Here is an 11,753-nt window from a genome sequence, read left to right on the forward strand (position 1 = left end):
TGCTACAAAGCTGCCTTTAAGCCATCTTTACGCTTTCTTTAAGCCACCTTTAAGCAACACATATAGCTTAAAGGTGGCTTAAAGATCGTCTTTAAGCTACCTTTAAACACCTTTAATCTATCTTTAAGGAGAACTTAAAGATGGTCATTCATCCTGTGTTTGTAGACGTAACATTTTTAAACCCAGAGTTAGGAAATAATACTTTGAAAATGAATTACAAATGTAAATAAACCTTTATTCACTAGACTTATCGTATACACGTACATACTAAGATTTCAACGCCTTTAGAAACCCTGACTTGCACCTGGGCACACGACACACCTGTTGTGTATATCTTGTATATTCTGTGTTAGTTCCAGGGGTTTTCTTAAGTTGGACAAACAAAAGACTCTAATTAGATATACACAAACGTGCACCTGGGCACACGACACAACTGTTGTGTATATCTTGTATATTCCGTGTTAGTTCCAGGGGTTTTCGTAAGTTGGACAAACAATAGACTCTAATTAGATATACACAAACGAACAAAACTATGTCTAGACAAACAAAGCAATAATATCCTGCCCGATATAACAAAGGCAGTTGAGAGTCTTTTCATCTTTAACATGTATCTAGCAGATCTAGAATTAGACCTAGAAATAATTAAAATTGAAAAAAATACATACCTTCAACCGATTATTAAATTAAATCATGCAGTTTTGGTTCATTATCTTTATTTTGTTTAATAACCGGATAAACTAAGAGAGAGAGAGAGAGAGAGAGAGAGAGAGAGAGAGAGAGAGAGAGAGAGAGAGAGAGAGAGAGAGAGATATTTCACCGATTAATTTATAATAGAAAACAAACATACTTAAATATAATTTCATGCACAAATTTAGATACAGAGACTGTGCTCACCCCTACAATAATTTTGAAAAAATAAATATAATTTTTTTATAACGGCAATCTGTGTCCCTCGGAGCGTTGTTGATGATAGCGATATGTGTTTAATGGAGCGACAAATAAAACGGCCTGGAAATTATATCATCACTCGGATAACCCCCTCCCTTCCCTATAAAAGAGCTTTTGCATTTAATATATGTTTTATTGTTCAGTTTGATCAAACTTGACTTAAAGGGAACTTTAAGATGGTTTAAAGACAACTTAAAGGGGGCGTAAATGCCACTTAACGATGCTTAAAGGTAGCTTAACGATGGCTTAAAAGTGACTTGAAGAAGTTTGGACATTAAGGAACTATAAGCTCAGCTTAAAGGTGACTTAAAGGTGGCTTAAAGATTGTATATCCTTTAAGCCACCTTTACGCCACCCTTAAGCCACCTTTAGGGACTTGCCTAAAGATTGTTTTTCGCCCTGTGATTGCGCACCAAATGGTATATAGGTTATCTGCCTCCTTCGAGACACCCTGCTGTCCAGAAATGTAAACTATAAAGTATTCAGATGTAGTGGTTGACCCATATAAATCCTAGCCAAATGATGACCCTGCTTTGTTACAGTTGCCTCAGATACATTCACCTTTTTGTTTTGTTTATCTTAAAAATTAAAAATCAATTTCCAAAATCTTAATGTGCATCTATAGAAAAATACCAACCAAGAAAAGATTTATCCACCATGTTCGTGGGTACAACGAAGAACAGGGCCCCGGTCTGGATATGACAGGGACCATCAACAACAACAAAAAGATTAAAGGCCTGGTAAGAACACTTTGGGAACTATAATTAGTTATAGAGAGATGATCTATGTCATTTTGACAGCTGTCACGTGTAGCACCAACGGTATTGTTAGTAATGTTAACATTTGTATCGATCAAATGAATCACTTGCATACGACACAATATTTCTTTGGATTTTTAATGCTCTTCACTTATTTTTAAAATATCTTTGAATCATATTCCAAATATTTTATGGGCAATTTAATACGATTATTACTATTACACGATATATATTTTATGTAAAAACACGCAGTGAAAATGTGCTTGGGAGGTCCTAGGAACAGCCGCATTGATCTCTTAAAAATAAACATTTGAGGCAATACACATCGTTTTGATTGCAACTTAAACGTGAAGTTGAGATGGTTTTAAAACTTTTTACGGTTTGAAGGTGTATTTTCATGATCAGTGCGAGACAAATAGGTATTTCTGATCTGATAATTTACTGATGACGTTCGTGGTATATTGGAGAATAATGTCCGCGTCATCTCTTTGATCTCGGCAATAACTTTGGTAGAATGTGATATATTTTTGGGACAGAAAAAATTGTGTACCGGTGACATGCCATTTTTACTTAAATAGTTATCATCATTTATAGTTGACCGACTATAAGTTTAATGTATGCAGAGTCAAAGTAAAGATAATGCACATAAGCTTAACATTTATGCAAACTACTCCTGCATTAAGGGTGATGTGCGGCCATTTTGTACATTTGAGGACCAAAAGGTAAACATCATTTCTTGAACTGGCTTTTTTCTGCACAAAACTGACCAAACCTGTCGTCAGAAGAAAACCCCCAATAAATACGAGATTCTACATGTTGTTTTGTAACCAAATTTTGCATACAAGAACAGAATAATGCTTTTTTTACACACTTAGAACTACACAACTGTAGACTTATCTTGAAAATTTAAAAAATCTGAAATTAAATGAAAAAAGGTCAACAGTGTCCACTCTACTAACATTTGTTGAGAAAAAGGTCGAAGCTTGCCTATTTTAGTTGTTATTTTGTCTCAAAATAGGGTTACCTATTTTTAAAATGGGTCTCAAAAACTGTCAGTCAGCACGAGCTATATTTGTCAGTCTATGAAGATTCATTGAAGTTGAATTTTTATTTGAAAAAATATAAATATTAAAAAAAAAAACCAACTTATTTTTGGAACCTTATTCCAAAGAATTTTCTTTAATTTATACAAATAGTACTGAAAAAATAACCACACTTGGGCCTGTTATAGAGATGTCTGTAAAATTCAACACATATTGACATTAACTTTTTCTATGAAAACATAACGTCAATGTGTCTTGACAGAGATGAGAGGTCTAAGTACTGACTGAATTTCTTCATGTTTTAAAATTAAATTCCATGTCAACTGATAAAAAAGAATACTCTATTTTGAGACACAGCTACAACATAAATGTACAAGATTAACTTTTCTCTCAACAAATGGCTGTAGAGTGGATATCGATGAAACCTTTTATATGTTTTCAGATTTTTAAATCTTCAAAATAAGTGTTATTAGTAATAAAAAAAAAATATTCTGCACTTGTGTGTGCAATTTGCATGAAAAAAAATATGAAACCTTATATTCATTGCTTTTTATCTTTTTACACCAATTTTGGTCAGTGTTTTGCGTAAATGAATCAGTTCAAAAATGTTTACAGTTTTGGTTCAAATATGTACAAGATGGCAGTACATCCCCCTTACGGTTTTTAAATGTTATGCATCAATAAATTAGCAACCCATTTTCAACTGGAAATGATTACAACGTTCCAAATGTGAGAGAGTTAAGCTACGTTACTTGGCACATCAATGAATTATCTGAAGGTATAAAGTATCCTTTTTGAAACATGATTTTACAAATAAGTTACAGATATTAGCTTTTGATTTTATTTATATTATTTAATTTTTTTGTTGTAGTATTTCTGATACATCAAAAAAAGAAAAGAATAAAAAGTATTGTCTATTTCTTATTTAAGTGTAAAATCATAATTTGAAGACAAAGATACCTCGGTATATTGATGTATCGCCTTAACGACGGAAACATTGCCACCGAATTTCTGTTTAAAACCTTAACTAAGGGCGTATTTTTTTGCCGAAGTTGTGACTAATACAGATAAACAGTAGAATTTTACTTCCGTCAGCACATCTTCAAAATGGCTAGTCGTTCTGTTAGCGTTGATCGTTGGACGACGATTATTGTTATCGTCCTCACAAATCCCTATTGTTCATCAAGTAAGTTTTCATGTTTTAACACGATGATAAAACTGTCAAAAATATATATAAAGATAAAGTTGAACTATACGGTGGTCGACAAATTGTAAAGTAGAAATGTTTTTTAGAGGATCTTACAATAAATTATTATACATTTATATATAGTCGGGACAAACAAATGTAACATTTTTCAGTTACTTGTATACATTTATAAGGACCTGTTTATGTTCATGCTTCATGTTTAACCCTTAACGAAATTATATCAATAAAATACAATTATTGTATGTAGTGAATAAATGAATTTTTCACTACAGCTTAAAAACTATGAAGTTACAGAGAAGTATATACAGATAACACATGTAAAACACCGGTTGAGACCGAAGAAAAAAACTGACACAATTAAGTATTGATAAGTTACAATATGTATGTTTTATCCAATACATGTAAGTGGGATAAAATATGGTGCTCAAAAGTACAAAATAACACGCTAAAAGGAGAAGATTATTAGGGAAAAACTATATATGGCGAAATCTCCGGTTCATCCCCCCTGTCCAAAAGAAAATAAGGGGAGTTTGGGGTGTTTCTCGTTAAAAAAAAGAATTATAAGATAGTCTCTTTCGCTTTCCTTTCTTTGTGTATCTTTTCAAGTGTTAATATCATCTTACATCTATTGCTTTGGGGTACATGTACCCAACGGGAAATTACCCCTAGGTGGTTATCAAAAGAGTAAAAAACCTTTTAAAAAGTATGTGTAAGCCAAAGCGCTTACCTCTTGGCCTCCTTATGAAGCCAAAAATCTCCAACCAAGGACGGTTAGCTCTCTCTCAGACGTTTTAAAAAGTTATAGATGTTGGCTATCTCTCTAAATATCTTTGAAATACTTAAGAACAAACAGGCTAAAAGGACTAAAAAGGCTTTCGTTATTCTTATTTCATTACAATATATCATGAGTTGTCGTTTTTAAATTCAACTAAACGATGTTTTTTTAAATAATATATATCCTTTTTTGGAAAATGATATTTAAAAATATACGACTAATATCAATTATGCTTTCAGTAACAACAGACATCATAATATCTAAATATTTGATTCTTAATTTAAAGCCATAATATGTCACCGACCCATATTAACCCTTCCTCTCCAAATAACCACTGATCCATACAAACAGATATTTCAATACAATGAGAGTATTGAATTCGGTTGTGTTAAAGGATACAGTATCAATGGGGACACAGTCAGATATTGTACACAGAATGGAACTTTTGAACTGAATTTTACTACATGTTCAGGTACGCCATTTTCATAATACCGTTGTCTTATATCACGTCGTATCATTAACATTTGACACCAACAGTCGTACAATCTATTATGGGTGGAAATATAGATAAAATGAATGGAAAACCATGCCGGTTTCTTACTGTTTGTAAAGATATCAATCAAACATGGCGAGAAAAACTGTGCATATTTTAAAAGGCTGACATCAGCCAATATTATAGTTCATTTCTTGTGTATATGTAATAAATTTGAGGGAGTTATGCGTTAACGTATGACATGTCATCTATAGCAATATTTTGACAGCTCCGTAGAGATATGTTTACTATAAAAATTAATGATATTTTATTTTAAAGCTATAAAATGCCAACCACCAAGTTTAAAGTATCCCCTGCAAATGACGACATACAAGCAGATATTTCGATACAACGAATCCATTGAATTCCACTGTGCTGCAAACTACCATATCCAAGGAGAGGCAGTCAGATATTGTACACAGAACGACAGTTTTCAACAAAATCTTCCTACGTGCTCTGGTATGTAAATTTTGAAAGTTTTGAACCTATACCCTTGCAATGATGGGTTTTTTCCCTTGTTTTTGTTAATTCGTTTGTTTGTTCCTTTGGGTTTTTTTTTGGAGAGAATGGGGGATGGGGTGGGGGTTAAGCAGTATGTTTTTCAAATTATTATATCATTCAAAATAATACAATTCGAACTTTATGTATGAAATACAGATTTCAAATTAGTGTTATCATTTATGCTATGATTTTTAATATATGAAATACACCTTTACAGATCTAGCCAATGCACACTTTCTTTTCAATTAGATTTTAAAAGGAGTTAGATTACTTTATTTTGATAAAACATTACAATTTTATTCGTCATTTTTTTCTTTTCTTACGAAAATATCTTTTGCTTTACATAACATCACAAACGTATATATACTTGTATCATCAAGTGATGTGATGAAGATATTACTATATGTATAGTAAAATTAGGAAAAAAAGTAAAAAAAACAAAAAACAAAAACAACAACAAAAACAAAACAAAACCCTGAACATATATTGTCGGTAACTGATTTGTGTATACAAGCATATTGTATAGACTATATATGAATAAAAGCCATACATTAATGTACCCTTATATAAGCGTTACAGATTATAAAATTATGTTCTTATTCGTTCTACTCAAACGAACATACAATATTTATGAAATAAACACAAACTCGTGAGTAGGATGTGAAGCGCTCTGAAAGTACAGTTTTAATTAATTTCAATATAACAATAATTTCTCTCTTTCAAAACCAAATCTTCCACATCTACAAAATAAAATTGCAAATTTTAGACAGTGGATACATCTATATATTATACAATACGAAGCAAAGGGTGGGTGGGTGGGACTTACATGACTGAACGAAAAAGAGCCTTTGAATGGCTTTACTAGTACAAAATAACTTTCACGGTCATTCATAGCCCGTGCTATGAATATCAATATTGTCACCTGACTAGGTGACAATAATAACAACCAATAGATGTAAAGAATAAACAAACACTACCACGTGTTTAAATAACATTAATAAATACATCTGTTAAAAGTTTCAGTGTATTTGTAAATTAATATACGCGTACAGGTATTGTTTGCTTTAAGAGTTTGCGGACTTTAATTTGATCAAACTTTTTATTTTGTTTCGATTTTTTAAATAAAGGAACATTCACTTTGTATTGTATAAAGCAAGAGGACAAATTATATGCTATACCGGAATGCTACACTGGTCGTTATTTAACCGTAATAAGGAACGACGTTCTGATAAAATGCATACCATTAATTTTAGTACTTAAATTAGTTGTACGAATGATGTAAACACCATTCCAATTTTGTTACATTTGAACCACAGGAACTGGTATAATACATATACATATATAATAGCTTGGGTATATTTATATAAAATGTTCTTTGATTGTTTCATAGTCTGATTCATCTAAAACAAACATATTATACAACACCAAACACAAATTTGCATAAAAAATGTGAATCGCCGTTTTGAAAACAATGATCAATAGATACTATTCTGAACCATCGATTATTTGAACCCCAGTAATGTTCTGCACATGCATCGGACAATGTATAGTTATTCATGTGCCTATAAACAGCCATTATCTTTTACTGATGATGTTCTCAGTAAATAAATTTAAATGTGCTGATTTTGACCAGCTCTGATAACTACTCTGCTATGTAGTTAATTTGATTCATTTTTCTAAAAAAAAAAAAACAATTCTAAAAGTTATCACATGCCAGAGGCCGTGTTTATCCGAAGCACTCCAGCTGACCACAGATCCACACCAACAGACTTACTCCTACAATGAATCCATTGTGTTTAACTGTTCACCTGGATACACTCTTCATGGACCGTCAATAAAATACTGCCTTCAGAATGGAGACTTCAATAAAGGATTACCTTACTGTACAGGTACAAAATACAGTAAACAAAAACAGTAAACAAATATGATTTAAATTGCTAAAAATAATTTATAAATTTTTAAAACAAATTCTATTTGAAGCTATAAGCGGTTTTGGACTTCTATTTATGCCACCGATATGCTTTCCTTTCTTTAACGGAGTGTTCAAAAATTCATAGCAATCTTTTTGAAAATGTTGATATTAAAACAAAGGAATTTTTCTTTACAATTTCGAAAAAAAAAATATTGAAAGGCGTTACCTTGGTCAGTAGGCGAAATTAAGAATGATCTATCTTTTAACTGGCGTATTTATGCATGTCCATACTTTGTTGTGTTTTCTAATATTTTCATTCTCTTCTTTAGTCAATCAAGCTCAAGACACTCAACAATCAATTACTGTCGCCATTTTAGCTGGGTGTGCCATTGGCCTTGTTGTTTTTTCCTCTGCTACAATCGTCATCATCATCACAAGGTGAATGTAAATTGTGTTCATTTACATGCGATATTTTAATATTTGTCACCATGAAGCTGAAAATGAGTATCATTTCATAATGTTGTACTTATTCTTGAACATTTTGAAATGAATTAAGAGCAAAAAAATCACATATCGTTCTAGGCGGCGACTTCGTAAACAGAAGGAAAATGTCAACTATGAAGAAGGAATTCGCCAGTCAGAAGATAAAGATCATGAGTATACTGGAATAAAACAGCAATCGTTTGACAACGAGGCCTGCTATACTGTACCAGAAGAAACCTCAGACAACAGAGATCAACAATATACGGAACTGAAGTGAAACCAGATGAATGGACAAAAAACGGACGACTAAACGAAGTGCCAGGGATCCCTCAATCTACCCAACGTACAAAAGGGCCATCTGAGTAGCTATTTATATGAGAATTTTGAATAAATAAGAAATTTGTGAAGTAATTATATTAGATACGCAAGTCAATCAATTTCGAGCATCTTTCTTTAAAATTATTTTTGTCCAACGCTTAATAAGGCATGGCTTATTACAAATATCTAATCCCTAAATAAGCCAACAGATCAAATATTGGAACCAAGTGGACGAACTACTTTTTTTTTTCTATTTTTACATTTGTTTATGAATAAGCTTAAAATCGAACATTAGCTGTATGCTACAATATTCAACGCACCACGACCTTTTCATACGGTTAGTCATCCCAGCGGGCATTTCAACGTTAAAACAAACAAATGAAAATGTAACGTTGTTTCAACGTCAAAATTCAACGTTGATTCAACGTAGAAAAAGTGTTGAAATCTGGTTGAAAATATGTCTACTAGATATGACGTCCAAAAAAATTAAGTGATTTTTTTTTTGTTAGTTTTTTTCTTATAAACATATTTTTTAATTATGTTGTGCTCCTTAATGTGTTTTGACACTTTATTAAAAGAAGATGTGATCCAAATGTAAAAAGTCGCTCTTCATTTAAATCCAGTAATATACGAGTACATCCCTCGCTAAACTGCTTTTGTATAAAGTCCTTGTTAAAACGTTGAACTTGCATTTCATAATGTTCTGCATAAGGCTGTGGGAAAATAAACCACGCCTACATTCCGCCAAATGGTAGCCATGCTTGTTTTCCATGATATGGAAAAAAGAGTTCAACACAAACACGTAGAATCCACAATACATTTGTAATCAGTTCATCATTTGCACTCTGCAGACTGTTCTAAAAATTACTTCCAAAATATTCCAATCTAAAATATCAGATAGTCACAATAGTTCAAAGGCTAAAATCCCCGCATTTTAATGTACATAAATCCGTGTTTGACTGCACGAGGTGTACCTATGAACTGAATTTCTTTGTTCACCAATATCGTCTTTAGCTGTCAAACTGACATAGAGCAGCCTGATAAATTGCATAACTCCCAAGATCAGCAGTGCTTGCAGTAGTGCTGGGTCTGTGCATCCCCTTATCACTGACCTAGTTAAAATGCAATTAGCAACTTGCTGTACGCACAGCTCAATCTCTATTTTCTTGTATCAAAACAATCTTTTGTTTTGAAATGTAATGAAAAAACATGATTTAACATTTTATTTTAAAAATCTTTGATATTTAAATTGAAAAAAAAAAAACAATATAATAATTTAATTCGAAATCAAATAAGATGAAAATATATTCAAATTAACATTAATATTTGTAAAACACATTATTTCATGCTTCCACAATTGACAAAATATAAGTAAAAGCTAAATTTTAAAAAATAAAAAGGAAGTTTCAAATTTGAAAATATGTGTTTCATTAATCAAAACGTTGTTTCAACGTTGAAAAGTGGTTGATGTCTTCAACGTTGAAAGTAAGTTGGGTCTTCAACGTGGAATGAACGTTGATATATGGTTTGGGTTTCAACGTTAAAACCTCAACGTTGAATCGACGTTGAATAATGGTTGATCAACGTTGCAACTTGATTTCAACCTTTTCTCAACGTTGAAACAGCGTCGAGTGCCCACTTGGATTGTGCATTAGATGCATCTTACTTTAAGTTCTCACTCTATTTAATAAAATTTTATATTAAAATTAGATACGACTGGAAAAAGAGGGGAAAAGATAAGAAATTTTAAAAATTTTATTCAATGAAAGAAAACATACACGAGGACTAGAGACAAATGGACAATTAAGAAATCTGCCGCTTACAAGCGATCTCCTTTTGTATCTTGAGATAGGTTGCATTCCTTCCAGGATGTAGCCTTGGGGGGGGGGGGGAGGGGGGTGGGCTATATCAAATCCTTACTCTGATCAAAACCTTGTTTTTCGTCAATTATATTTTTTGAGATTTTAACAGTATAAAATAGCTATGATTAGGAATAAGATTTGAAAAAGTTAAAGCACATAACAGAATGATATAAAGTGATATAAATGCGGATAAAAAAAGATTTTGTTCTGAGGACTATCTTAATGTTACAAAAAATGTCAATTAAAACATATGGCGTTAATTTTTGAAATTAACGTTAAGTTTCCTTGCCCTGTTTTACAAGGCATGATTATTTAACTTTGGTTTTACGAAAATAAAAAGTTTTCGTTAATCTATTGGTGGCATATTTGTTAATAGTTGAGGAAAGTTATGAACAATGCGAATGGTGCCCCCTCAATAATAAAACTGTAGGCAATAACGTGTTTATTTTACAAAGGAGGCTCCATGTGCCTCCTCTATTGCGGTCAGCTTGCATGTGATTTCGATAACGAACTTGGCAGATTCGACGGACACAACCTAGCGGCAAAATTTGCAATATTCGTTTAGGATTCATATTTCAATGTTGTTATTGAAATAAATATCTTATTTACAATCACATAATAAACAATAAATAGAACTATACATATGACAATGATAAACATTATTTGTCTAGTAAATTTTTGGTTAATTCGTCAAATTCATAGTAAAGATGAATATGCATGAGTTTAAGAATATTGACGATGTTTGGGGTTCACAAGCAATGGTATGTAATCGAATAGTGGTTATATTTTATACAGTCTTATGTCCGTGACGTCAAGTTATGAGGATTCCTCAAGAATTATCTTCATTTAACTAAAAAAAACTACAGGCAGTGGGTGCATAGGTAGAGTTTCAAGGCCAGGTCTGGCCAGCGCTGCCGATATTAAAGTAAGTTGGGAAGTCTGTGTGTTTATTTTTACAAGCTGATAAGAATATTGCGCATTAAATAAGTAAAAAAAAAAATTTGAAAGAATGTGCATGTTTTGTTTTATAAGTGAACTACGGGGATATTACAAGATCTACCGGTATATAATTTTTTTAAATTAGCTTTAAGGTGGATCTCTGCACAAAATAACAGTAGGAGATTTTTGCTGCCTACATTAGTTACAAATACTAGGCACAGTATTCAATAATAATAGACACCAAAGTACAATACTCTATTTAATAATCGATAAATCCATTGTAATGTATTCTTGAGCATTGTTTTTCAAGGGAAAGTATACATAAATACTTTGAAAATAGTTAGATGTAAATGATACGAACACTTAAGATAATTTTCGTAGTCGCATGTGCTCCTACGCCAGATTTCAATATAGTCTCGTTTAAGGTAAGGTTTGCGGTTACTGGGAAAACTCACACATTTTCATTGTGACGTAA

The 11,753-nt window shown here is 32.1% G+C and overlaps 1 protein-coding gene across 1 annotated transcript; it reads left to right on the plus strand.

Moving 5' to 3' along the window:
• Positions 1-3,849: 3,849 nt before the first annotated feature.
• LOC105333780 (complement component receptor 1-like protein) lies at positions 3,850-8,491 on the plus strand. Its single transcript, XM_066072191.1, has 5 exons — positions 3,850-3,935; positions 5,543-5,722; positions 7,468-7,653; positions 8,006-8,114; positions 8,259-8,491. The coding sequence occupies exons 1-5, from the start codon at positions 3,857-3,859 to the stop codon at positions 8,434-8,436; spliced, it is 732 nt and encodes a 243-aa protein (XP_065928263.1). The 5' UTR covers positions 3,850-3,856; the 3' UTR covers positions 8,437-8,491.
• Positions 8,492-11,753: the final 3,262 nt, after the last annotated feature.

Source organism: Magallana gigas, chromosome 9 (genome assembly GCF_963853765.1).
Source record: "Magallana gigas chromosome 9, xbMagGiga1.1, whole genome shotgun sequence".
Lineage (NCBI taxonomy): Eukaryota > Metazoa > Mollusca > Bivalvia > Ostreida > Ostreidae > Magallana > Magallana gigas.

Excerpts from the sequence above, each read along its gene's own strand:
- LOC105333780 (XM_066072191.1), top strand. The coding sequence starts at position 3,857 with ATGGCTAGTCGTTCTGTTAGCGTTGATCGTTGGACGACGATTATTGTT. Across the intron at positions 5,723-7,467 it reads AAATCTTCCTACGTGCTCTG|TTATCACATGCCAGAGGCCG; the intron begins GTATGTAAATTT and ends CAATTCTAAAAG. Across the intron at positions 7,654-8,005 it reads AGGATTACCTTACTGTACAG|TCAATCAAGCTCAAGACACT; the intron begins GTACAAAATACA and ends TCTCTTCTTTAG.